This window comes from Penicillium maclennaniae, assembly GCF_028827695.1.
Source record: "Penicillium maclennaniae strain IBT 15551 chromosome Unknown utg000008l:1.0-3552695.0:1.0-3555053.0, whole genome shotgun sequence".
Lineage (NCBI taxonomy): Eukaryota > Fungi > Ascomycota > Eurotiomycetes > Eurotiales > Aspergillaceae > Penicillium > Penicillium maclennaniae.
The window spans coordinates 3,176,441-3,201,725 of NW_026623220.1; the positions used below are offsets into that span (position 1 = coordinate 3,176,441).

The following is a 25,285-nucleotide window of genomic DNA, read 5'->3' on the forward strand; positions in this document are numbered from 1 at the left end:
CCCCTATTCTTTGTTATGAGTGTTTCACGCAGCATCTCGATAATAATTGCCGAAACTGTGTGTTGAGCGGTTATATAAGAAACCGGCTCGCCTCGTCTACGCGCATCAAATGGCCCGCATGCTTTTCGGCCTTTCTTTCATTACAATATGCTCTTCGCCTCTCTGGCTAGCTGCTTTTCCTTGATAGCATGTGCTCATGCTCAACTGCTGACTGGTTCAGCTAGAGCTGAACAATCTAGCTCTACTTTGAAGCCCTTGGCCAAGAACACACCCACGACTCTTGCTAGCACCGCTTCCCCCATCAGCCTTGAGACACCGACTGTGGATATACATGCTACTACTGAAGCCTCGGACGATGCGTCGTACTGGCTGGCGGATATCAAGCACCAAGGTCTTGCAGCATTTAACTCGAATCCTTCTACCTACACGGTATTCCGCAATGTGAAGGACTATGGCGCCAAAGGTAATGCCCTGCAACGAGTATTTTATCTACATTGCAGGCGTCTAATATACATCAGGTGACGGTGTGACCGATGATACTGCTGCTATCAATCTTGCTATCAGCGATGGTGGCCGTTATGGCCCAGCAAGCCGAGAGTCTTCCACCACGACCCCCGCTATCGTATATTTCCCAGAAGGAACGTATCTGATCTCGACGTCTATCATCGACTATTACTTTACACAGCTCATTGGTAATCCAAACTCTATTCCGGTGATCAAAGCTACCGCGGGTTTCACTGGGCTGGGGTTGATTGACGGGGACCAGTACCAAAGTGATGGCGGTCAGGGCTGGACCTCGACCAACGTGTTCTTCAGGCAGATTCGAAACTTGAAGCTGGATTTAACAAACATCCCTGCCACCTCGGGAGCCACAGGTATTCACTGGCCTACTGGACAAGCCTCAAGTATTCAGAATGTGGAGATCGAAATGAGCTCAGCCTCAGGGACACAGCACCAGGGTATTTTCATTGAGAATGGTGAGATGAAACAGAAACCCCATGACCCTGCTAGTTTGATGAATTGCTAACTGCTCCAGGGTCCGGTGGCTTCTTGACCGATATCACCATCACTGGTGGTTTGTATGGCGCCAACGTTGGCAATCAGCAATTCACCATGCGCAACTTGGTCATTTCGGATGCAGTGACCTGCATTTCTCAGATCTGGGACTGGGGCTGGACCTACCAAGCTCTGAAGCTGTCGAACTGCACAACCGCTCTTGCCGTCAACAACGGTGGCGCCGGTGACCAGCTCGTTGGCTCAGTGACAGTTTTTGACAGCATAATTCAGGATTGCTCGACATTTGTCGCTTCTGCATGGGCGAGCTCTACCTTTTCCAACGGAAGTCTTATTTTGGAGAACATTATCCTTGATGATGTAACAGTAGCCGTGAAAGGAGCCAGTGGAACCATTCTCGCTGGAGGCTCCACAACTATCAGTGCTTGGGGTCAAGGTCATAAGTACACCCCAGATGGCCCGACCAATTTCCAGGGTGCTCTCACTGCTCCAACCCGCCCGGGCGCTCTCCTTGCAAGCGGATCCTCCAACTACTACACTAAGTCTAAGCCTCAATATGAGGCCTCGCCGACATCCTCTTTCGTCAGCATCAGAACTGCTGGTGCCAAAGGAGATGGGTCGACGGATGATACATCCGCGATCCAGTCTGCGTTGACCTCCGCAGCATCATCTGGCCAGATTGTGTACTTCGACGCAGGAACTTACAAAGTTACCAACACTCTCTACTTCCCTCCTGGGTCCCGAGTTGTCGGTGAAGCCTACCCTGTGATCATGGCCAGTGGCAGTGTCTTCTCAATCATGTCCGAGCCTGTTCCTGTAGTTCAAGTCGGCAAGTCTGGAGAGTCTGGCTCGATTGAATGGTCGGATATGATTGTCAGCACGCAAGGCTCCACGCCAGGTGCCGTCCTCATCGAATGGAATTTGGCAGCGAACGCTGGCTCTGGAATGTGGGACGTTCATACACGCATCGGAGGCTTCACTGGCTCAGAACAGCAGGTGGCACAGTGTCCAACCTCGTCCGCCGTGTCGGCGGCCTGCGAGGTGGCTTACATGTCCATGCATATCACAAGCACTGCGAGTGACGTATACCTTGAGAACGTCTGGCTGTGGACGGCGGATCATGATCTCGACAGTGCCCAAAACACCCAAATTTCGGTGTACTCCGGCCGTGGACTGTTAGTGGAGGGAAAGAATATCTGGCTGTGAGTGAGCATCAGGTACCAATTTAGCAAAGGCTAATAACATCCCAGATATGGAACAGCGGTGGAGCACCACCAGCTATACCAGTACCAATTCTCTGGAGCTAGCAACGTTGTAGCAGGCTTCATCCAGACCGAAACACCGTGAGTACATCCGCTGCTTTCAACAGGATATGCTAATTCACACTGTTTCAGATACTATCAACCTAGCCCTAATGCAGCCAACGGTCCATACCCCACAAATCCTACCCTCAACGATCCAGACTATAGCACATGCCTCTCTGGTAACTGCGACGCTCTTGGTCTCCGTGTTCTTAACAGCAATGATATTGTTGTCTATGGCGCCGGTCTTTACAGCTTCTTCAATCACTACAGCACCACGTGCTCGACTTTCCCTACCCAGAGAATTGCCAAAGCGAGATTTTCAGCGTTGAGGGAACCACGAGCAACCTAGTAGTATATACACTCAGCACTGTTGGCGTTACTAATATGATTGTCAAGGATGGAAGTCCTTTGGCAGTTGTCAGTGACAATTTGGCAACGTATGCCGCTACTATTGCATACTTCATTTTGTAATTTGCTTTTAGTCGCAGACTTATCTCAGTACATATTCTTTTCACTTCAGCTCTTTCATACTCATACAGATGCCCGTATAGATTATTTATTACATGTGAAGATGGAAAGTTAAAGCGACATGTTTCAGATATTGAGGCCGTTCTCGTTAGATAGGAGCCGGAGCCCATATCAATCAATGAAGCACAATCATGAGCCCTGGAAGATCTTTTGCAAGAGAAAAGTCCAATGTTCACTTAGTCCTGTCAGTATTTGCAGAGCATGTCGCCTGATAATATTTTCAAGCTGGATCATCATCAACCACTAACAGAATCAATAGAGTATAGTCACGTGGAGAATAGGCCCGAAACCGCATGAGTCATTTCCTTATTCGCGCTTCCCTTCATTTGCACATCCTTCTCTTGAACCGACTAGGATACCTCGATACAGCTACTTTGATTGAACATGCTGGTGTTATCGAGAGAAGCCGTTTGTTTACCCGTTGAATTGATTCTATACATCGCTAGGTTTCTACGACCCGATGACATTATGAAACTTTTGCAAGCAGCAAAAGGCCTTGATAATTTGCTTACATTCCATCACTTTGCCATCAAAGGCGAATATGGCGAGTCTTTCTTGCATCATATTGCAAGGAATGGTGATGAAAAGTTGATGAAAATGTTTTTCGCTAAAGCAATGACATCTGCCGTCAGACATGATCATATTGCACAGTTGCATAGCGCTGCGACGCCCGGACAGATACCAGGCACGAGGTCTCTTGCCTGCGCTAGTGTCAGTCTCAATGAGCTTGATCGTAATAGAGAGACCCCTCTGCATTGGGCTGCTAAGCAAGGCCATCACACGGTTGTGAGAATGCTGCTTGACAGAGATGACATTCAACCCGACCGGGGGAATAGTCAAGGCAGAACACCGCTGTCGTTTGCTGCCGAACGCGGACACACACCCGTGGTGGACCTGCTTCTACGGCAGAATAACGTCAATGTTAACTCGAAGGATTACTACGATCGCACACCGCTGTCGTTTGCTGCCGAACACGGACATATCGGGGTCGTGGAGCTGATGCTACAACAAGACAACATTGAGGCTGACGCGGAGAATTGCGACCAAGACGCAGCGGGAAGATATTTACCTGAAGACGGTGGTCGTACACCGTTATCATTCGCGGCCGGGAACGGACATCTTGCAGTGGTAGAGCTTCTGGTGCAGCGAGACGATGTTGACGCAGATTTATGGGATGATAGCCATCGCACCCCGCTATGGTGGGCAGCAAAGCATGACCATCTGGCTGTGGTGGAGCTGCTCATGCGCCGAGATGATGTCGCAATTGATCTATCAGATCCAAGCCGTGCTACACCTATATTACTTGCAGCTCGCCCTTGCGAATTTGCAATGGCGGAGCTTCTAGCACGCCAAATCGCTCCCCAGACCGACTCTCAGGCTGGCAATGACCACACACTAAATGTAAATCAGTCTAGGCAGCCATAAATTATCTCCTCGTGCCTATCCAGATTCATCTCAAGGGCATCATGAGAGATGAACAGAACGATCTCTATAAATACATTCGGAAAATTATCTCGAAAAAAGTCTCAATGGACAACAAGAACGTAAGTGGGCTTTATCTCTTGGGCGCCACAACACTATCGTGTGGGGCAGTGGATCACAATTTACACCTCACCTCTCTTATTGGCGGTGAATCAAACAGCACTGTCTCATGATATGCCGAAACAGTAGATTTTGTTTAGCTCGGATATGATCCGAGCTGTGGAGATCGGAACCGTGGGGGCGGGGGTGGCTGGCTCAATGAGGGGCCTCAACTCGGGGAAATGAGCTCAAAGATATCCCGAGGGCCATCTATGTCGCGAGCCTTATATGAAGCACGAGTTCCGGTGAGGATGCGTCTTTCGCGGTCCATATTGGAAACCTTGACCGTTACCAACAAAACCCTATTCAGACAGCATGGCAGGGACTAAGAAAGACAACGCCGTGATCCCGTTTGACTCCCTCCCGTTAGACTCCAGTGGCCCTCGAGGAAATGCGTGGGGTCGATTTGGCCCTAACGACGAGCTTGGCACATTGAACTTACTCACGCCGGAGGTCATTGTTGAGGCTGCGAAGGAGATTCAGACTGGAGTGCGCATCTCTCTTGACTGGCCACTCAGCATGCCTTCCTATCCAAGCTTCAACCGCAATCCGTTCAAGCAGGAGCTTTTTCTCCGGACCCCCCATTGTGTTTATGATGACATTTTGACTTTCAATACTCAAGGTTCGACTCAATGGGATGGGTTCAGGCATTACGGTAAGTAAGACTCATTCGTCTGCCAAAGGCAAAGCTAACTCGTCACTTAAGCTAATCAAAAGTCTCGACAATTCTATAATGGACATACTACCGAGGAGATTAAGAGTTCGGATGTGATTGGTATTCACGGTAAAGACAACGTGGGCTCTTTCCCGTTCGTGTTATCATCGAGGCTAATCGGGTCAATGGCAGCAATGGTTGAGCACGGTGGGATCACTGGCCGCGGTGTTCTTCTGGATTATGCCGACTGGGCTGCCTCACACTCTATCTCAATTTCAGCTCTCGAGTCAGAAGCAATCACCCTTGAACTTCTCAAGCAAGTAGTCACGGATCACAAGCTTGAATTTCGGAAAGGCGACATTCTGTTCATTCGGAGTGGCTTCACTGCTGCATACAACAACTTGAATGAGCAGCAACGAAAGGATTTGTCAGATCGCCCGTCTCCTGATTTCAATGGCGTGGAAGCTACAGAGGGAATGCTTCGGTGGTTATGGGATCATCAATTTGCTGCTGTCGGCGGTGACGCACCAAGCTTCGAGCGAGCTCCAATTCGAGGTAGCCACGCGGACCCTAACTTCAATCTTCATGAATGGGTTCTGACAGGATGGGGTACCCCTATTGGTGAGATGTTCGATCTCGAGAAACTATCCTCGCATTGCAAGGCTACTGGAAGATACAGCTTCTTCCTGTCTAGCATGCCGCTTAAAGTATTTCTTGAACCACGGAGACAGCACGAAAAGGCCAAGCTAACGTGCATGCCAGGTTATCGGTGGAGTCGCAAGCCCTCCAAATGCTTTTGCCATTTTTTAAGGAGTTTTGTCATGTGCTTGGCTTCTATTACCGTCGAATCCGAGTACAATCATCTTGTCGCATTTCTTGTCACGAAAGAAGGGTATAAAGTAGATCCTAGGCAGGAACTGTATTTATCCGGCAGGATGAATGTAATCGTTATCCATCTTATTAGCAAATGCTTTGTATAGTAAAGGTGCTCTGTGGTTGAAGTTCAACTATGCACCAGAACATGTTAACTATATGACCCACCGGAGGAATGTTGTTCCCCCAGCCCCGCGATACGAATGCAGCGCGACGCCGTGCAACACAATACGGCGACAGTTCATAGAAAGTGATCGTTAACTTGGGTATTGGCGTGATGAATGATGGATCAAGTTCCTATGATACACGACAATGAGCGGTTCAATTGTCAATTCTGGGTGAGCACTATGGGACTTACTTGCCTTGACGGTGCACGAGCTGACCAATCCAGGACTCGAACAATGCGTGGCTGTCACCGTGTGCATTGCCATATCTCGCGATCGCACCTGCGATTGTAATTTTGCTGATTACCCTGTGCTACTCGTTGGGGCCTTTGCTGAGACGATGGCGCCCCGAGTGGACGTGTCCCTTCATCTCGGAAAAGGATGAGTATCAAGAGCTTCCGCCCGAGGGGGTAAAACAATCGCTTCGGTGGACTCTTGCTCTTCTTGCTTTCTCGGTCATTGGATTCTCAGCCGAGGTGGTGCACTGTCTTCCCCCGAGAACTGAACTCTCGTCTATCGTTCTACTTGCGTCATGGGTGAGTGGCCTTCGATGGCTCGAGTGACGACTATTGACTTAGATCAGGCTACAATAGCAGTGCTAATCGCGGTAGACCGACCGAGGTCGTGTTCGCTCTCAATGCTGGTATTCTACCTCTTGATGTTCGTCGTCGAGATCTCAATGGCTTCAAGTCCCGGGGAAAGCCCAAACTTCAGGTCGATCACCCGTTATGTTGCCGCGGCGGCTAGCCTGGGAGCTTGCTTCACAATCTTGCTGATGCCATTTCGAAAGGCTTCACTCCCGGTTTTTAGCATCAGCTCAGTTGGTCAAGTGCCATGCAGCGATTTCCGAAGCCCAGAAGACAATCTGCGATTATGGCAATTCCTGACCGTGTCCTGGATGGCACCTCTCATATCTCTTGGACGGCTAAGAAAATTGAATGAGGCAGACGTGTGGCTTCTGGGCTACGAATTCCAGCACCAACGGTTACACGAGAAGTTTCGTCGTATTCGAGGCGCTGTCTTAGGGCGCTTGTTGAAAGCCAATGGCCTCGATATTCTCATAATTTCCGCTATTGCTACGATCCAGATGTTTTGTGACTTCTCCACGCCAGTCCTGCTCCAGCAACTTTTGCAGGTGATGCAAGATCCGACCAGACCGAAACGAGTGCCATTGACCTACGCACTATTTTCATTGATACTTCGTATAGTAGCAGCTCAGTCACAGGTGTTGAATCTTTGGTACGGACGACGGTGTTACGAGAGGTCCCGAGGTGAGATGGTGATGATGGTCTATGAGAAGGCTCTCTCGCGGAAAAATATTCTCGGCATAAGAAAGATCGAGGGTGAAGCTTCTTTGACTGAAGATGACAGCATGCTTGACAATGAAGCAAGAAGCGAGCTGGCAGAAGACTCGGTAAAAGCTGGGTTCTTGAGCCGTCTTCTCCCTCAGCACAGAAAGGTCAAGCAGGTCAAGCCCAAAGAAGCTGCCTCTTTGGGCAAGATTTTCAACCTTCTTCGAGGAGATGTATATGACGTGGCTCAGCGATTTTGGGAGGTTGATGTTCTGATTGACAAGCCCTTGGGTCTCATCATTGCTGTCTGGCTGGTCTGGACCCTCTTCGGCCCTTCCTGCTTCCTCGGCATTTTTGCTGTTTTGGTTGCTCAAGCTATGAATGCTATCATCACTCGAATCCTTCTCCAATGGGAAGAAAAGAGGCGAGCAGCGACCGATTCTCGCTTGCAAATCACATCCCAGTTCGTGGAAGCGATCCGTCATCTTCGCTGGTATGGTTGGCAAGACCATTGGCTTCGGCAAGTCATGGAAGCTCGACAGAGTGAATTAAATATACGAATCATTACCAGCTTGTGGAGTATTCTCATCCGTTTCATCAATGCTTTTGCCAGTGGTGTGTTCCCGGTTATCGCTCTTTATGCCTATACCTTGCTCGCTGGGCGTGAGCTGCGCATCGATATAATATTCCCCGCACTTCAACTCTTTACTATGCTTGAGACTCGGCTGCGAGACATACCCGGCTTGATAACAGCTTTTATCAATGCGTCTATTGCTCTCGGACGTATTGAAGACTTCATGAGGGAGCCGGACAAGGACCAGCTTCCGCTCGACGACCCCACAGACGAAAAGCTGTTCGAATTCAAGTCTTGCTCATTTTCGTGGCCGGGGAAAACAGTACCCGTGCTCATTGATGTCAATGTGATCATTCCGAAGGGTATCACTGTTGTGAGTGGTAAGGTTGGTGCTGGAAAGACGGCCTTCCTCCAAGCTCTGCTCGGCGAACTCGATCGACTCGGTGGTACCTCTCACATTCCAAATGAGATGGTAGGTTATTGCGCCCAGACACCCTGGCTTCAGAGTATGAGTATTCGTGATAATATCCTGTTCTCTGCCCCATATGACGAGCAACGCTACAAACAAACTCTTGATGTGTGCGCCCTGCTCCCAGATCTATCTCAATTCAAACACGGTGATTTGACGTTCGTGGGCGAGAATGGCATTGGTCTCTCGGGAGGTCAAAAGGCTCGCGTAGCTCTTGCACGAGCAGTATACAGTGCCTCCCGTGTCCTTCTGTTGGATGATCCGTTATCAGCTCTCGATCACAATACTGCCGAGCTCATAGTTCGCAAGTGCTTGTGCGGTCCCTTGATGGTGGGCCGCACAATCGTTCTCGTCACGCATCGGACTGCGCTGGTCCGTGCTATTGCCTCCCAGATTATTGAGATCGATGAAGGGCAATGTACAGTCCACGACAGACATACTATAATGTCTTTGTCGAAGTACGGGATGGAATCTTCAATGTTATCCACTGATTCTGAAACAGAGACGGAGGGTGAAATTAGTCTCGGAGACGAGGCAGCAGCAGTGCCGGACAAGTTCATTGACGAAGAACACCGGGCGGAATGGGGCGTAAAAGCTCGAGTATACTGGACATACATCAAAGCTGGCAAATTTCGATGCTGGCTTGTACTCGTCTTAGTTCTGATTGTGTACCGCCTGGCATTCGTCGGACAATCCTGGTTCCTGAAAGGATGGGGAGAGGCCTACAATACAAGTTCATCATCCTCTGGTGGGCTGATGGCTACATCAGCCGCAGACGCATACTTCGCTCCTTCGAATCCTATGAACCGACTCCCGGCTCCACGAGACAATGTGCGACCATGGCTATGGACTTTCTTCGCTATAATCTCCTTCCAAGCAGCCGCGCTACTCCTCGCACAGTTCCTCATGCTAGTCATCGTCTACTTTGCTGGCAAGGCGCTGTTTAGACAGGTCATGGTTCGCGTCAGCCATGCAACCTTTCGATTCTTCGACGTAACCCCTGTGGGTCGGCTCATGAACCGCTTGACATCAGACATTGGCGTTGTGGATGGAAACATCAGCGAACAGTTTCAAATTATTGCATTCCAAGCTATCACCTGGATCTCCTCTATCCTGGTCATTGCCACTGCGACCCCAGCATTCTTGATTCTTTCGTTGATACTGACGGTTTTTTTCGTCCTCATCTTCTTACAATTTCTACCAACCTCGCAAAGCCTCAGGCGTCTCGAGATGGTCTCCTTGACTCCACTCCTGTCAAACTTTGGAGAGCTCCTTCACGGTCTCACGACGGTGCGCGCCTTCCACGCCGAGAAGCGGTTCCAGAGCCGGGTTATATCCGTCGTTGACAAATTCCAAGGGATGGACCACTTCTACTGGTCATTGCAGGCATGGCTTTTGTACCGCTTTGAAAGCCTGTCTGCATTCTCGACCTTCTGCCTTACTGCTCTAGCTCTATACACAAATATAACACCTGGGCTAGTGGCATTTGTGCTCATCGCTGCAAATAACTTTGTCGAGTCCACACATGCTTTGTGCAAGCAATATGGACAATTGCAGATGGACTTTGTGTCGGTGGAACGAGTGGACGAGTTACTTCACATCGAAGAAGAGTCTCCCGGCACGGTTGAACCTCCAGCTGCCTGGCCGAGCTATGGCAGTGATGTCACCTTCGAAGATGTCACCATTCGCTATGCACCACACCTTGACCCTTCCTTGAAGGATGTATCTCTCCGCATTCCAGGCGGCTCAACTACCGCAATTATTGGTCGCACGGGTAGCGGCAAGTCCACTTTGGCGGTATCTCTTCTCAGCGTCATCAGACCAGAGACGGGCCGGATCACGATCGACAACATCGATATCGCCGAAGTCAGCACCCAGGCGCTGCGCACCCGGGTCACTTTTGTCGCACAAGATCCGGTTCTCTTTCCCGGGAGCATTCGGCTCAATCTAGATCCCACCGGAGACTTTTCAGACCAGCAGTGCGCCGATGTACTCGCGCGCCTCTGTGGCCGTCATGGCTGGCATCTCGAAACGCATATTGAAGCCGGGGGCAAGAATCTCAGTCAGGGTCAGCGGCAGCTCATCGCGCTCACGCGGGCTGTCCTTCGGCGCAGTCCGGTTGTCATTCTCGATGAGGCCACTGCGTCGATCGATCATGAGACATCTCTTGACATCCAGCAGCTCGTCCGTGAGGAGCTGCGGCTCTCAACGGTCATCACGATTGCGCATCGTATTGAAGCTGTCAAGGACGCAGAGTACTATGTCGTTTTGGATCAGGGGCGAGTATCGCGACAGGGCCATGTTCAAGACTTGTGAACTTTAAGACGCTCCATCATTGCATAGAGAATAGACTATTGAGCGATTCATCATACTACCGTAGCACCGAAGCACTTCATAACGAGTACGTAACACAAACGGGCAAACAAATATCACCCATAGGGATATTCTATTTACAATTTCTTGGTAAGGAAAACAGGGTATCTAATCTTTACAGCTTGGCCTTGCCCTGAGCCTTCTTCAGAATAGGCTCCATCTTGGTGGCCTTCATAATGTTTCCCTTGATCTTAAGCTTACCCCCCATGAACAGGCGCTGGGCGTTAGCCTTGCCGGAGACGAGCTGAGCGAAATCGGTATCCGAGAGAGAGAGGGTGACTATTCGCAGAGAAAATTAGTATCGCACGACCATAGTATCTTGTGGATCATAACTCACCATCCGCCTTAGCACCCTGGGGAGCGGCGCCCTCACCGACCTCGCCCTTGTTCTTCAAGTCGAGGTACCAGCTCTTCTCCTCACCATCCTTGTTCTTCAAGTTGAAAGAAACGATGGCCTTGGCCGAGTTAATAGCATTCTTCTTCTCAGCCTGGTCGGCCTGCAGGGTCTCGTTGATCGCGTCGAACGCGGCGGAGGAGGGGAAAGAATCTGGGGTCCAGCTGTCAGCACGTAGCTCCGGAAGGTCGGTATTGTGCGCTCGGTGGGTATCATGGTGCGCAAGCTAACATACCGTTCTTGAGAGGCATGGTGAGTACGTTGATAAAGTGGTGAATGGACAGGAAGATGGTGATGGTTCGCAGGCCTATATAAGAAAGGATGATGAAATACCCCGGGCAACATGTGAACCCCGGACGAGCCGAGGTCCCGTGAAGCCGCGCTTTCTCCACACCTGAGAGGCACCTTGAACTACAATGAAACTCCGACTCCTTGACATGCGCTTTACTTCATCCTACTTCGACTGGTCGATCTTCCCCTTTTCCCGTGCTGCCTCAGAAAACCCCAGAATAAATAGAGAAGAGGTATCCACATGGTTCCGGACCGTGGCTGTCGATGCATCTCAAGGGTTGTACGAATCCGGTATCAATCGCGATGAAGGGACAATCCTTTCCTCCTGAGGACGAACGCCCGCTCGCGTGCCCCCAACATCTCCAGACGCCCTAACGTCACCGCTCCTAGCGGAACTCCGATGGCGGCAGTAGCCGCTGCAAATGACCAAGCTTTCCCCGGATACTCAAAGCGCACTCGTCTTAGCTAAGCTGCGCAGACCGTTTTTTCTATCGCGGGCCCACATTGGTTTGATGCGATATTCGGGCAACTTTGGAGATATTCCTCGATTGCTGATGAAATCGGTGATAGGCTCCTCTCGCCTGTTTAATGGAAGACTAAGCTTTTGAGACCGGCGGAACTCTGCAGGTTTGCGTGAAGGAGCTTGAAATGATCTATTGACCGACCAGTTTCGTAAGGGATGCTCTCCGAATGGATGGTCAGGTGGCGGATCTGCGATCAGCGTTTACGAAACACCGGCGATGTACCAAAGCTAAGATTCGGCTGCAGGTAGAAAACGTCCGCCAGGTGGATCGAGACCACTGACAGACTTCTCAAGCATGCCAGTGGAGACAGCACAATATTCAAATGTAGCGACATGAGCGCATAATCTGCCACGCGTCGACGATACCGATGAGTCGGAGATGTCGAAGGTTCGTCATCACGGCGAGCGCCCTCTCGAGTGCGAGTGTATCAAGGGCTGCATGAAACAGTGGCGGATACTGCTTGACCAGGAGTGTGGTCATTTCCATGCTCTCCGTACCTTCAACATCGGGCGATATTCCTGGCAATAGACGAATGTCGATTGAATCAATCACGGGACGCAGAAATTATTCTACTGATTACGCTTACCGGTGGGGTGGTCGCGTGTATGTACAAGTGCGAAAGAGGATGGTGATGTCTTGCGAAGAGAAGCGGTGCTCATCGGGCTGCGAGGTCCCGGCAGACTAATCGACACTATGACAAATCTCTCCCGATGAGGCAGATTCCGGCAGTTGCGTTTATATCTGAGGTATATTTGTGGTGGCTTATGTGCGTTGAGTATTCGAGCCAGTGTGTTTCCAGATGATTTCGCCATGGCTATAGTATGTGATTGGGCTCGCTACACACATGCGGGTGTGCAATGATGACAATGTATATGAAACTCCACTCCACCACTCCGTTTGATTTCTCATATTCACGACGAACCCATTGTGCCATAGACTCCAGATCGAGAGATGTCGTACTCTCATCTTGCCTGCCACCGAATGCGACTATAGATACCAACGTTTGGAGGTCGGAAACAGCTGTCAGCCACCCTGCGAATCACCATCTTGTGTATCCAGTTTCCGAGGCCTGATTTGAAGATTGCAGGTGTGACTGTGAGTCATTTCCATGTTCGGGGCATCGAAATAGTAGTCCTGGTGTGAATTGCGGCCAGACGCAGATTAGTCCCGACGAGTCTACTTCGACCGAAAGAGGCAAGTAGGGCCAACCCTGCTGTTTGCATTGTTTGTCTTCCCACCCGTGGACGCGTCTACGTGTCGATAAAGGCTGTAGAGAGCCAAGAGGACAATGATCAAGGGTGTAGAAATTGATGCATAATTATGGAGTAAAACCTTGAGATGTTCAAAGTTGGTCGAGGAAGATGTTGAACCACAGAACTTAGAGATCCATGTCGTGGCCCGAATAGCCGCATAGTGGACATGCCGTATCTTCACCTGGGCGCCGTGGGGACGCTCATGATGACATCGCCCCAGTCGTCAAAAAGCTAGGCAGTCAATGGGCTCTAGCACTGGCCATTAGACATCGAAATTACCCCGGTCAACTCCCTCTATTCGAGAATCTTGTCCACTAGACCCGGGCGTCTCTCCCGAGCGCTCCACATCGCAACATTTGCGACTCCGCCAAGCGCAGATACCCAGTCCTGACGTCTTTGAGCTCTTGTCACAGAGAACTCGCAGTGCGTAGAGTCGGTGGAACGTGGACGTACCCTGGCTTTGCTTTTTCCTGGCATTTGGCTGTCGAATTTCTGCCTGACTGAGACCGCTTTTTCGGTTGTCGCAATTTCTCCTCCTCAGGCACCCGATCCACATCTCATCTCCTGCTTTGATCAGGGTGGCGACCCGTCTCCTCGTCCTTCTGCATCTGATCGAACACTGAAATCCCGTGGAAGTAGATCTGAATCTGCCATACGGGCCAGGTTGACTACGCTCATTTCGAGGTGGGATCGCGGGAATCGACGGGGTTCACCCATCCACGACTCCAAGTAAGTATCAAGCTTGTACAGATCTTACCCCTTCATCCAATGAAAGCATCTGAAGATTCTTCGGTATGTTTCCAACACTTCTTCACTATATACTGTCACCTTCCTACGCGCGGTCGATTAATATCGGAATAGTGGTTTCTTGAGTTTATTGCAAATCTGAGGTCCTCCGACTCATTCTATCCACGAGTGGCCCTTCTGAAACCGCCAGTCTCATGACCTGCGCTTTCATACTGTAAATTTTCCTTCACTGTCTTGACTTTGAAGAACTTTCATCTACTGTTTCCGCCTTCCAGCTTCATCGGCTCGAGGCGACGCAGATATCCAGCACCTCATCTACTTGGACGCCAGGCTCAACGAGTCAGTCTATCACCATATTAACTCGGTCTATCCAGTCCTCGACTCTCAGCCATGGAGGGCGAAGTCCAGGATCTACTGGAGGAGCTGGACCTCCACAAATTCATCCACGCCGATCTACAAGACAACCGACCCAATGATAGCTTTGCCATCGCAGAAGCAATGGATAAGATCCATGAGCTCGAAACCCAGGTCGCTCGACTACTGGGCGAGGAGGCTCCTGCTGTAACTCCACAGACTGTCTCGACTCCCCCAGTGTCTAGAGTTGATACTCCCACTACATCTGCCGCCGCTGTCGCTGCAAATAGCCGTCACCACTCGTCCTCCGTTGCCCACGGGCATACTCGTCCTTCCTCCAACCTGGATGCGTCTCCAGTGAGACCAAGTACACAAGAAAATGCTGATTCTAGGTCTACCCCACAATGGCCATCGTCCGCTCCTTCTCCATTTGGCGCTGCATCCAGTCGAACTGGGTTTCCTGCACCTACTCCCTTCGACATAAGTCGGAAGCGACCGCGACAGGACTCATTTAGCTCGTTAGCTCCTGTGCAGACATCGAAGCGGGCTGTTCTGGATAAGACTCGATCTCGAATGGCCCAAATCGACGAAAACATGGAGACACAGCTAGCTCAGAACCGCCAAATATATGCAAGTCTTTTAGGAGAGGAGAACGTTCGGGACGTGGCTAGGTTAGACAACATCTCAGAAGAGCAGGCTCGGGAAAAGATCAAAGGGGACCAAAAGGACAGTGAGCAAGAGATCCGACAGCAATTCCAGCTGGAACGGGATGGAGAATTCGCTCGCATGTTGCAGGCACAACAGGATGAGTCGAGTGATGACGAACGCGGCTTTGACCGACAACAACTGAATTCAACGGGCCGTGCAAATCCATCAACATACAGTGCAAGTCGACTTATGCCGTCATCGACTCTCAATCTCCCCGATCGAACCCATCTTCTTAGTGGCCTTCCGAATGGCTTTTCAAGTCTGGGAGACCTGAGTCGCAGTGGATTTGACTTCTCTTCTAACCCGCCGATACCGAGGCAAGAGGACCACAGGGCGCATTTCACACCGCAAGGCTTTTTCGATGGATCATTCCCAACGCCGTGGAGGATGCCACCCATCTCATCAATGGACAATTCCAATGAAGATGATGAACTCCAAGAGATTACCCCGGATATTTTCAACTCCCGATTTGGCAGGCCGACTGAATTTGTTCCTACGAGAACTCTTCCTGATGGACATACGCATATGCCTGGCAGGGTGCTTCCGTGGATGCGGGAGCCAGATCCTCGCGCGCGTGACATATACTTGCGCGACCCATACATGCGTGATTCGAAAGCCGTAGAAAAGGCTATGGAACTGGTCCGCGACCAGATGGAGCTTGATATGGTTGAAGACGACTTTGCGTATTCCTCCCCATCCAAACGCAAACGCACCCATGGTCGAATACTAACGTATATGCTTGCAGGCATTATGAGGAAGCGGATTTCCCTCAAGACATCAAGAACTTGATCACTGGTATCAAAGACATTCGTGAGGCCACAAAAGCAGATAAAGACGACACTCCAAGTGGCCTGAAAGTCACATTAATGAAGCATCAAAAAATTGGGTTGGCATGGATGAAGGCAAAAGAAGAAAGCAGTCACAAAGGTGGTATTCTCGCCGATGATATGGGTCTCGGCAAAACGATTCAGGCCATCGCTCTCATGGTTGCTAGTCCACCCACGGACCCTGAGCAACATCCTGTTCTTATCGTATGCCCCAAAGCTCTCATGGATCAGTGGCGATTAGAGATTAAACGCCACGTACAGCCCGGTAATGACCAGCTGTCTGTGTTTATTTTCCACGGCGATACGCGAAACTCCCCCTGGAGAGTACTGAAAACCAAAGATGTCATCATCACAACCTTTGGTACGCTGACTGCCAACTTCAAGCTAAAGCTCAAAGCAGAGAAACTTGAAAAGGAGGGAAAAGATGCTAGCCTTGTGAGGAAAATTCAAGAACAGGCCGTTCTCTTTCTTCCAGTCAGCAAATTCCACCGAGTCATCGTAGACGAGGCCCAAAACATCAAGAATCCCTTGGCAAAGTCTACCAAGGCTTGTTCCAGTGTCAATGCTACCTTTCGCTGGTGCTTGACTGGAACACCCATGATGAATCGACTTGAGGATTTCCAGTCGTTGTTGGGATACCTCCGGATCAGGCCATACAACAACAAGGAGAAGTTCAAGAGCGTGAGTCTCTCGATAATTCTCAAATCAAAACTAAAAGCTAATCTAGCTACTAGACCTTCGTTCGACCGATCAAATCAGGAGGAGGCGCGGGTGAGCAGGCAATGGCCCAGCTACGCGTCCTTGTCAAGTCCATCTGTTTCCGCCGCACAAAGGAATCCAAAATCGACGGCGAGCCGATTCTTCAACTTCCGCCTAAGGTCATCGAGCAGGTGCACGTTGTTTTCAGTGAGCATGAGCAACAAATGTACACGAGATTGAATGCGAACACACAAGACCAAGTCACCAGATATCTCAACGCTGGAACCCTAGGCCGAAACTACAGTCATGTCCTGGTTCTTCTTCTACGGCTACGACAGGCATGCTGCCACCCTCATCTCATGCATGGATACAACGCCGAGCCTGCTACAACAGTCGAAGGCGTGAACCTGGTAGCCAACGCGAAATTGTTGGACAAGTCTGTTGTCAGTCGTATCAAGAACAACGAAAATGAAGACGACGGCACCTGTCCCATCTGCATGGACACAGCCGAGAACGCGGTCATCTACATCCCCTGTGGCCACTCTGTTTGTACTGAATGTTTTGCTCGCATATCAGACCCCACCATCTTAGCCCGTGACGACGAGTCTGGTATGATCAAGTGCCAGAATTGCCGTGGCCCAGTTGATCCTACCAAGATCACCGATGCGAACTCTTTCAAAATAGCCCATGACCCGGAGGCAGCGCCTCAAGATGCCGCCGCGGAAGAGACGGAGCAGTCCTCAGACTCCGACTCGGACGATTACGACTCCGATACCTCAACTGATGGGAAGGCACAGAGACGCAAGAAGGTGTCACTGGCTGAGCTACGAAAAGCGGCCCAGAAGAACAAGCGTGAGAAAAGGAAGTACATCCGCCGTCTGGAGAAGACCTGGATCCCTAGCGCCAAAATCGACAAGGCGACAGATATTCTCCAAGCCAACGAAGACAGAGGCCAATCTGAGAAGACTATCATCTTCAGCCAATTCACCTCGCTCCTAGATCTACTCGAAGTCCCCATCAACCGACGCGGCTGGAAATACGTCCGCTTCGACGGAAGTATGAACATTGCAGACCGCAATGCCTCCGTGGCTGCGTTCACTGACGACCCGGACGTCAGAATTATGCTCGTCTCTCTCAAGGCCGGAAATGCAGGTCTGAACCTCGTCGCCGCGTCACATGTCATTCTCTTCGACCCGTTCTGGAATCCTTATGTCGAGGACCAGGCTATTGATCGTGCTCATCGCATTGGTCAGAAGAGAGAGGTTTTCGTGCATAGGCTGTTAATTGAAGGCACTGTTGAGGATCGGATCATCGAGCTGCAGAATAAGAAGCGCGAGCTGATCAGTGGTGCTCTTGATGAGGGTGGCACGTTCAATGTGTCTCGTCTGGATACTCGGGAGTTGGCTTATCTCTTCGTAAGTTTTTCCTTTTGTCTTTCTACACATTGTTTTTTTTTTCTAACACCTTCTCTAGGGTGTGCGCCATGACTGAGCCAGGACGGAAACTGGTCTTCGTCGCCGGAGACGATCTTCGTACCTGGTGCCTTGTTTTACGCACATAGATGGTTTAGGGGTGTGATAATTGCTCATTCCTTTCTTGCACATGATACTTTTGTCCCTTGATTTACGGGTGGTTTTCAGGCGCAGGAAAGACTTCCCTTTGTTCGACTTATACCCTTGAGATTCCACTTCATGCAACTTACAATGCGTTTGCTATCCGTCCTTTTGTTTTCAGTGTGGATAAGATTATTCACGAAGATCAAGATTAAGCAACTCGAAGAAGCCTTGTGTCATGAGAACATATAAAAAATTCTTTTAGATCTTGTTGAAAGAGTACTTGCTTTTGTTATGCAGCGTGCTCATTTCGGGGAAGAGGAAAAAACAAGCATTGAGATGGTAAGGGTCTAGGCTACTAAGGTTGGGGGGAAACCAAAAAAAAGAAATGCATAATCGTGCCGTCCCTTTCTTCAAACCGCCACTGGGGCGCCCCAACCGCTTTCGTTGTATCGTGATTCTGGGAATGGATTTTGTTTTTGCGGGGCAAAGTCAAAAACATTCGGTCGTGGAATATACCGTCCCTTGTCGACCGGTCGGAGATCGCGCCAAAAAGGGAGGGCTGGAAAAGTCGTGGGCCCGTGAGTTGGATGCACCGCTTTACAGGTCGGCGTCGTCCTCGTCGGGGAGGGGCTGAGAAACAGCAGCCTCCATCTCCTGGCGGTACTTCTCCATCTGCGCGTGGTCGACCTGGACCTCGGGGGGAGCGAGGGCGGGGGCAGCAACGAACTCCTGCAGGGTGGGTCAGTAAAATTGCGGTTGGGAAGGATCAGATGGAGATTTATACGCACCAGCTGGGGGTTGCCAACCAGCTTGCGGGCGAGCCACAGGAAGGGCTTCTCGAAGTTGTAGTTGGACTTGGCGGAGATGTCGTAGTACTGGAGGTTCTTCTTGCGGTGGAAGGTGATGGTCTTGGCCTTGACCTTGCGCTCCTTCACGTCGACCTTGTTACCGCAAAGAACGATGGGAATGTTCTCGCAGACACGGACGAGGTCACCTGAGTCATATTAGCGACGAACGATCGACGAATTGATGGGACAACTCACGGTGCCAGTTGGGAACGTTCTTGTAGGTGATGCGGGAGGTAACATCGAACATGATGATACCGGCCTGGCCGTTGATGTAGTAGCCATCACGGAGACCACCGAACTTCTCCTGACCGGCAGTATCCCAGACATCGAACTGGATGTCACCCAAGTTCTATCTCTTCGAGTTAGTCGACCGAGGGATTCGAAGCGGGGTTCGGCGGGGCATAACGTACGGTGGTGAACTTCAACGGGTGAACCTCGACACCAAGAGTGGCAATGTACTTCTTCTCGAATTCACCAGTCAAGTGGCGCTTGACGAAGGTGGTCTACCAAATGGGGTGCGTTAGCGATGGCGTTGTGAAGACGAGGCGACGGTTGGGCAGATATTTTCATTTTTGTTGACAATCGCGGGGCAAGGGGGTCATCGTAGCAACGAAGCTGACAAGGCCGCCATCGGGCGTCACTGACTGTCGCCAGCGACAAGACGTCTTTTCCGCCAGCAATCGACGACAGTGATGTCGGAATCAAGCTTACCTTGCCGGTACCACCGTCACCGACCAGGACGAGCTTGAAGGTGGGGGGGGACCTGATCAGCCATGTCGAATATGAAACACGAAAGTTAGGAATTAAGATGATCGCACGCCGATAGTTCAGCGGGAGCGTATTTTTGTAGATGGGTAGAGGTGGAGAGTTGGTAGATGCGGTGAAGGGAGGGAAAGGAAGGGAAGGAGGTCTGAATAATGTCGTTTGGAATTTTTGGCCCGGTCGCGGGCAGGTCACGTGTCTGTGTGCCTGAGGGGGGGCCTGACGTAGTGTCAATTCTTCTCTCTTCTACCTTGTCTCTACTGCAAATAAGATCATGTTTGCTCGGCCTTGAATCTTCGTGGGAGGCTTGAGCTTCATGGTCAGATTTTAAATTCGAGAAAGATTCCTGCTTTCGCCAAGCTATGGAGGGATTCCTGGATCGTAAAGAACGGACGTCATTGCTCAAGAAAGGAATAGTACATGTGGGGATATCACTGACTTCCCGACAGCAGGAAACATCGATTTGTGAACAAGACTTACTTGCAATAAAGAGGAATACCGAAGCATACTGCGATATTTAATAAGCCATTCGATAGTATATATGGACCGAATGCCATTCTTGTACGTTGCAGAAATCCCTCTAAACCATTCCGAATAGAATACATATCGCACTGAGGCAAATCAACATTCCTCAGTTATCCTATCTTGTCGTAGCCAGCCGGAAATGAAGAGCAGTAAGCTCGAAGTCAACCACATGGCCAGTAGAGACCCACGCTGGACTGAGAGGCATGGTCTGCACGGAGTTGCCTCTAATTTTAGATTTGTTTTCCGCTGTTAGAGATCTTTGGAGCGTCCAATTTTCAACTCTATCCAAGGTCTACTCATATCTGAACCAATCAATTGATAGACTATGATAGTAGCAAATTTCACAGTTGGGTATTCATTGAGTAGTAACAGGGATTTCATATTAGAGAACACCGGGGTTTCGAACATAATAAGTTGCAGAGCAACCTGATGCAGGCCGACCCCAACATAGATCAATGAGATGAGCAAAAGTCAGTCATTGGTTGCTGAAGGGTTATGCTAACAGTATCGGAAGATCTCATCCCATTCTTTGCACGTTGTTCGTCCGGTAACCGTAGCAACTGTACCTTATGGTAGGCTTATCAGCTCTTTCATAAGGGCACTAAGTGACATCCTAGAAGGCCTCTGCCTCCCCAGTTGCGCCGCGGAGTGAGTTGTAGATCCAAGTCCACTGTGCCCGGTCCACCCTCATTCCTGCGTGTCACCTTGACCGACAGAGGACGCTAGATGGACGTTAGCTTGGAATCTAGATATAAGGATGGGAGGCAAGATCTAAACGTACCCCCTCATTCTGTTGTACCGCCTCGGCAACCTTTGAAAGACGCTCGTGGTTCAACCAGTGCACACTGCCAAAGCTCCGAATTGAATCTCCCGTCTTCAGACCCGCCTGATGTGCTGGGCTACCAGGCTCTACGCTATTGACGCGCGCGAATGGTGTGCCCAATGTGCCAGCATCTGCACTTGTACTGTCCGTGGCGGAGGTCGGCGCAGAGGATGGCACATTTGTACCGTTTGTAGTGGCCCCGGGCGTATTCTGTAGTCGGGCAAAGTGATCGTGGAGGCCCTTCTCAAGATGTGTCATGACCTCCTTATGGTCGTTTCTAAGGTGGATGATTCGTACTCGGGTTGTTCGAACTGGGCAGCGGTCTCAGCGGGTTGTAGTCAGTGGCCCGCAGCCCGGTGGTAACGTACCTTGAGCAATGTCGATATCGTCACGCGGGTAACCGTCGAAGGTGGTGAGAGTCGACCTCATAGTCACTCCATGCTAGCAGAGTCGACGAATTAGTGAAAAACTTCTTCAGGTGACACAGGGCAGCTCACCGAGTTGAGGACGCTGCTCAGCGCGGACAGCTCCATCTCGATCCGTTCCTTCTCCTGCATGAGTTCTGGCATCGACAGCTTTGATACATCGCGGGCAGGACGCGCGGATGAGGGTCCGGAGGCGACAGTTGGGGCGTGAATGTCGTCCATTAGAAATCCTTTAGCAGAAGGTGGGGAAGATTGAAGCATCGCGAGCTTGGAGGGCGGTGGGTCGCGCTTTTATATAAGCGCGGGCACATCGAAGTATATACGTCGATCCCCGGGGCTATTTACACAGATTGGACCTCCAGTGCTCCGGACTCCGCATGACAGCATGCGCATTTGACTAGCGATAAACGCTAGATCCTAGTGATTCTGGGCCTGTGGAATTTCAATCCTACCTGTTGAGCTGCCTCCCGTCATGACGTATATGGATCAGATTGCAATTGTCGGTTCCTCAGCGATAATTCACAGCTGCCTGGAGCCGATGCCCTGGCGACCATGCCTTACAAGCAAGCTGTCTCATATGAATGGGAATATGCGCCAGAGCCAGTAGTTGAAGTTCACAAAAGTCGGATCTCAGGTTTGCGCGCACCACTCTCCCGCGCGGCGTCCATCGCAACTGCCGAACCATGAAGGCAGTCCCAGGCTCGGGTGCTGTTGCTTCTGGGATGCAACTGTTGTTTCAATCTTGCTGGTACACTTCATGACACCAGAAACTGTGCCACGACATCAAACCAAGCAGACTTGCCGCTTCGTGGGATGATGGAGTATAAAGACGACGAGACGGATAAGCTTCTACAATCGCCGAACGAGATTGAAAATGATCCGAATACTGCAGAAAAGAAAGACACAGTACAAAGAGGCACGCCAACACATCCATTCAAGAAATGGATGGACAGTTTTCGAACTCGAAGGCGCGCGCCACCGACGCTTCCCGAACGATATGTCGAGGGTTGGTCGGACTCTTCGGCTACTGAGTTTCCAATACTGAGCACAGTCCCCCGTCGTGGTTCAATCCAAGACCAGTTTTGGGAAAGATGCTCGGGGCGCTCATCACAGCTTGGCACAGTCAAGACGGCCACCATAAGTATTGCGAGTCACAGCATGGCTAGGTCGAGAGGAACTACGCAGAGCGCAACTACTCAAAGTGCTGTCTCGGAAATGCGGAATTCAGCCGACAGCTCTCGCCCAATTTCGAGCAATTGCATGGATGAAGCTGCAGAGCTACGGGCGACCAAGAGACGCCAGATCTTACGGGAATTGCTTGCTACCGAAACTGATTATGTTCAAGGGATGAAAGCTCTTGCTGGGGTAATTATGAGCTCTTTGGTCTCTTCGGAAGGCTCTGTACTGATTTGTCCCTTCTCAGGTACTATCCATGCTCAACACCAGGCCCCAAATATACCACAATGTCCAGCGAATGTGTGAGATCCATGAGCACTTTCTGATCCAACTTGAAAAAGTATCGCCCATGTCAGCGTCGCCTCACGGAGATCAAGCTTCCGACCTTGTCTCCCGTGGTCTGTCAAAGCGCATAGGTACCCTTGATCTGCCAGGACTAAAGGGACTGCAATCCAGATCGCTGAGGACTCGAAGCTTCAAGGCATCGATCAATCAGCACTACAAGTCTCTGATAGCTGAGTCACTGGAGGGTCTAGAAGTTGCACGCGAAGTGGAGAAGCTGGTAAGTTGTCAAATGTTTCGTGTCAACACAGACGCTGACCATTTTGGAAAAGTCCGCATCATTCTCTGCTTACGAAGAGTTTTGCTCCAACTATGAGCTCCTCGCGCAAGATGTCGCCATTCTACGCCACTCTATTCCAAATTGGTCGGCCTTCGATCAGGGAATTGAAGCACTGTCCAAGTCGGTTACCTCTGTGGAGAGTAAGAGACATGAAGAGAATAGGTCGATGACCCTGAGTGATTTGATGATCAAGGCTGGTTTTTGATTCTTGTAACCGGGTCAGGATGAGCTGACTAGGTATCTAGCCTATTCAGCGTCTGTGCAAATACCCACTTCTTCTTCAAGATCTCCTGCGACACACCCCGGTCAGCGACTGTCCCTCTTCTCACAATGGAATACGGCAAATTTTAGAGAGTCTCCGGGTTCTCGTTGCTCGTATCAACTCGGCGACTGGCAACCCAGTCAACAAAGATCGCATTCAAAAGACCCTGCTTCTTCAAGAAAAGTTGTACTTCTCGGAATCGGTAACATCCCTATGTTTATCTACTTAGCATGCTTGTCACTAACCAGCAAATGAAAAGTTTATGTTGCGGGATATATACAAAGAGCTCGGTCCACTGACACTTTGTGGCGTTCTTCATATCACTTACCAGACACCAGAGACCATTGTCGGAGAGTTCATGGTTTGCGTCCTTTTCAATTGCTATCTCATTTTTGTCAAAGGTATCGAGGACTTTCGTCGACTTCAGGTTGTGGCATGTATTTACTTGGGAGACTTGCGGATGGACAGTACACAGAACGGACGAGGTAAGTAATCTTCGGCTTGTTAGTGGACAATCATTTGACTTTTCAGGGCTCTACTGCTACGGATGTCCATTCTCGTGGAAGCTTCTCTTCCAGGACCAAGAAGATAGCCACGAATTCGTGCTCAGTGCATCGTCTGCGACAGAAGAGAAACAGTGGAAAATGGAGATATTGAAATGTTCTGCATCATTGGCGGAGATGGCCAACCCCGGGCCAGCAATGGATCCCAGGAAATACTCCTTCATGAATTTGTTGCTGCTTCCTCTCGATCGTGTTCGATTTACAGCGACCTCCCTTCCCAGAAGATCCTCGATGGACGCGATTACAGTGTCGCGCAAAGCCAATGTTCAACATGTTATAATCAGGAAGACCCATTGTCCGCACACGTCCGAAGAAGCAGCGAGTCCACAAAGCGGGGAGGGAGAGTTTGAGAGGGCGAAGACACCGGTCACGCGCGGAGCACTGACTCTGATCGCAAGAAGGGTGGATCGAATCCGACTGGAGCGAATAATCGCGGATGTCTACAATCGAGACGTGCTTCCGATGCCGGGCATGGTGCTTGGCCGAGGGGATCTGTTCCGGCGGGGCTCGATCATGCGACGTCTTAGTCTCCACGCTGGTTTCACAAAACGATCTAGTTCGGTCAATCTCGAGAATTCTGGTCTCGTGGTCGCCGATACCCGATCTGCGGAGGAACATAGCGTCGAGGTAAAATCAATGAAAGCAGACCATGAAGGGTTCACCAATCAGCAAGACTCAAGGGACCCAGACTGCGAGCCTCCCAGGTCGCCAGCCACCCCATTGGGACGCTCAAGGACTATTCGCTTCCGAACATCCAGGAAGTCTGCCGGGTCTGCCTCTTCGCCGCGCAGCGAGAAGTATTCAAGCGAGGAAAGCAACTGTGAGACTCCTCCATCACGAAAGAAGTGGGCGTCAACGATCTCCCTCTTCAATGTGCTTTCCCCGAAACATCTCAAGCGTTGACCGGGAGGACCAGGGCCAGGGTATTAAAGGTGGGGATCATCGCCAGCTATGGGCGACGTAGGTGGAGTTGGAAAAAGTGCAAGGAAGCATTGTTATTAGCTAGGCGAAAACGTAATAGCTGCGAGGAGTGGAAGCAATTGACTTCATTGCACCATCCGAGCTTTTGGGGCCCACCTTGTAGCTGGTAGATGACGTC

At 50.5% G+C, this 25,285-nt stretch overlaps 11 protein-coding genes across 11 annotated transcripts; 6 read left to right on the forward strand and 5 right to left on the reverse strand.

The window, feature by feature from the left end:
* Positions 1 to 147: 147 nt before the first annotated feature.
* N7477_010146 (glycoside hydrolase family 55 protein) lies at positions 148 to 2,789 on the forward strand (the record flags this gene model as incomplete). Its single annotated transcript, XM_056971807.1, has 6 exons — positions 148 to 463; positions 519 to 977; positions 1,037 to 2,216; positions 2,265 to 2,357; positions 2,409 to 2,547; positions 2,589 to 2,789. 6 exons carry the CDS (start codon positions 148 to 150, stop codon positions 2,787 to 2,789), a joined length of 2,388 nt encoding a protein of 795 aa, XP_056818786.1.
* Positions 2,790 to 3,230: 441 nt separating this feature from the next.
* On the forward strand, positions 3,231 to 4,271 carry N7477_010147 (ankyrin repeat domain-containing protein; the record flags this gene model as incomplete). Its single annotated transcript, XM_056971808.1, has 1 exon — positions 3,231 to 4,271. One exon carries the CDS (start codon positions 3,231 to 3,233, stop codon positions 4,269 to 4,271), a length of 1,041 nt encoding a protein of 346 aa, XP_056818787.1.
* A 471-nt stretch (positions 4,272 to 4,742) lies between these two features.
* Positions 4,743 to 5,892, forward strand: N7477_010148 (uncharacterized protein; the record flags this gene model as incomplete). Its single annotated transcript, XM_056971809.1, has 3 exons — positions 4,743 to 5,082; positions 5,134 to 5,789; positions 5,845 to 5,892. 3 exons carry the CDS (start codon positions 4,743 to 4,745, stop codon positions 5,890 to 5,892), a joined length of 1,044 nt encoding a protein of 347 aa, XP_056818788.1.
* Positions 5,893 to 6,346: 454 nt separating this feature from the next.
* N7477_010149 (uncharacterized protein) lies at positions 6,347 to 10,770 on the forward strand (the record flags this gene model as incomplete). Its single annotated transcript, XM_056971810.1, has 2 exons — positions 6,347 to 6,655; positions 6,703 to 10,770. Coding segments are annotated over 2 exons (4,377 nt in total), but the record flags the coding sequence as incomplete, so codon positions are not given.
* A 172-nt stretch (positions 10,771 to 10,942) lies between these two features.
* On the reverse strand, positions 10,943 to 11,472 carry N7477_010150 (SCP2 sterol-binding domain-containing protein; the record flags this gene model as incomplete). The annotated part of the gene is made up of 3 exons (XM_056971811.1): positions 10,943 to 11,106; positions 11,165 to 11,374; positions 11,457 to 11,472. 3 exons carry the CDS (start codon positions 11,470 to 11,472, stop codon positions 10,943 to 10,945), a joined length of 390 nt encoding a protein of 129 aa, XP_056818790.1.
* Positions 11,473 to 11,957: 485 nt separating this feature from the next.
* Positions 11,958 to 12,332, reverse strand: N7477_010151 (uncharacterized protein; the record flags this gene model as incomplete). The annotated part of the gene is made up of 2 exons (XM_056971812.1): positions 11,958 to 12,223; positions 12,290 to 12,332. 2 exons carry the CDS (start codon positions 12,330 to 12,332, stop codon positions 11,958 to 11,960), a joined length of 309 nt encoding a protein of 102 aa, XP_056818791.1.
* Positions 12,333 to 12,354: 22 nt separating this feature from the next.
* On the reverse strand, positions 12,355 to 12,695 carry N7477_010152 (uncharacterized protein; the record flags this gene model as incomplete). Its single annotated transcript, XM_056971813.1, has 2 exons — positions 12,355 to 12,554; positions 12,623 to 12,695. The coding sequence occupies 2 exons, from the start codon at positions 12,693 to 12,695 to the stop codon at positions 12,355 to 12,357; spliced, it is 273 nt and encodes a 90-aa protein (XP_056818792.1).
* A 1,731-nt stretch (positions 12,696 to 14,426) lies between these two features.
* On the forward strand, positions 14,427 to 18,115 carry N7477_010153 (uncharacterized protein; the record flags this gene model as incomplete). Its single annotated transcript, XM_056971814.1, is given in 4 exon segments — positions 14,427 to 15,829; positions 15,844 to 16,606; positions 16,660 to 18,039; positions 18,098 to 18,115. 4 exon segments carry the CDS (start codon positions 14,427 to 14,429, stop codon positions 18,113 to 18,115), a joined length of 3,564 nt encoding a protein of 1,187 aa, XP_056818793.1.
* Positions 18,116 to 18,777: 662 nt separating this feature from the next.
* On the reverse strand, positions 18,778 to 19,937 carry N7477_010154 (Ran family GTP-binding nuclear protein; the record flags this gene model as incomplete). The annotated part of the gene is made up of 5 exons (XM_056971815.1): positions 18,778 to 18,909; positions 18,969 to 19,174; positions 19,224 to 19,377; positions 19,439 to 19,531; positions 19,740 to 19,937. Coding segments are annotated over 5 exons (783 nt in total), but the record flags the coding sequence as incomplete, so codon positions are not given.
* Positions 19,938 to 20,905: 968 nt separating this feature from the next.
* Positions 20,906 to 21,824, reverse strand: N7477_010155 (putative 26S proteasome non-ATPase regulatory subunit Nas2; the record flags this gene model as incomplete). The annotated part of the gene is made up of 4 exons (XM_056971816.1): positions 20,906 to 21,037; positions 21,097 to 21,449; positions 21,507 to 21,579; positions 21,636 to 21,824. 4 exons carry the CDS (start codon positions 21,822 to 21,824, stop codon positions 20,906 to 20,908), a joined length of 747 nt encoding a protein of 248 aa, XP_056818795.1.
* Positions 21,825 to 22,376: 552 nt separating this feature from the next.
* Positions 22,377 to 25,089, forward strand: N7477_010156 (putative Rho guanyl nucleotide exchange factor; the record flags this gene model as incomplete). Its single annotated transcript, XM_056971817.1, has 6 exons — positions 22,377 to 22,928; positions 22,987 to 23,301; positions 23,354 to 23,501; positions 23,713 to 23,825; positions 23,883 to 24,108; positions 24,155 to 25,089. The coding sequence occupies 6 exons, from the start codon at positions 22,377 to 22,379 to the stop codon at positions 25,087 to 25,089; spliced, it is 2,289 nt and encodes a 762-aa protein (XP_056818796.1).
* Between the last annotated feature and the right edge of the window lie 196 nt (positions 25,090 to 25,285).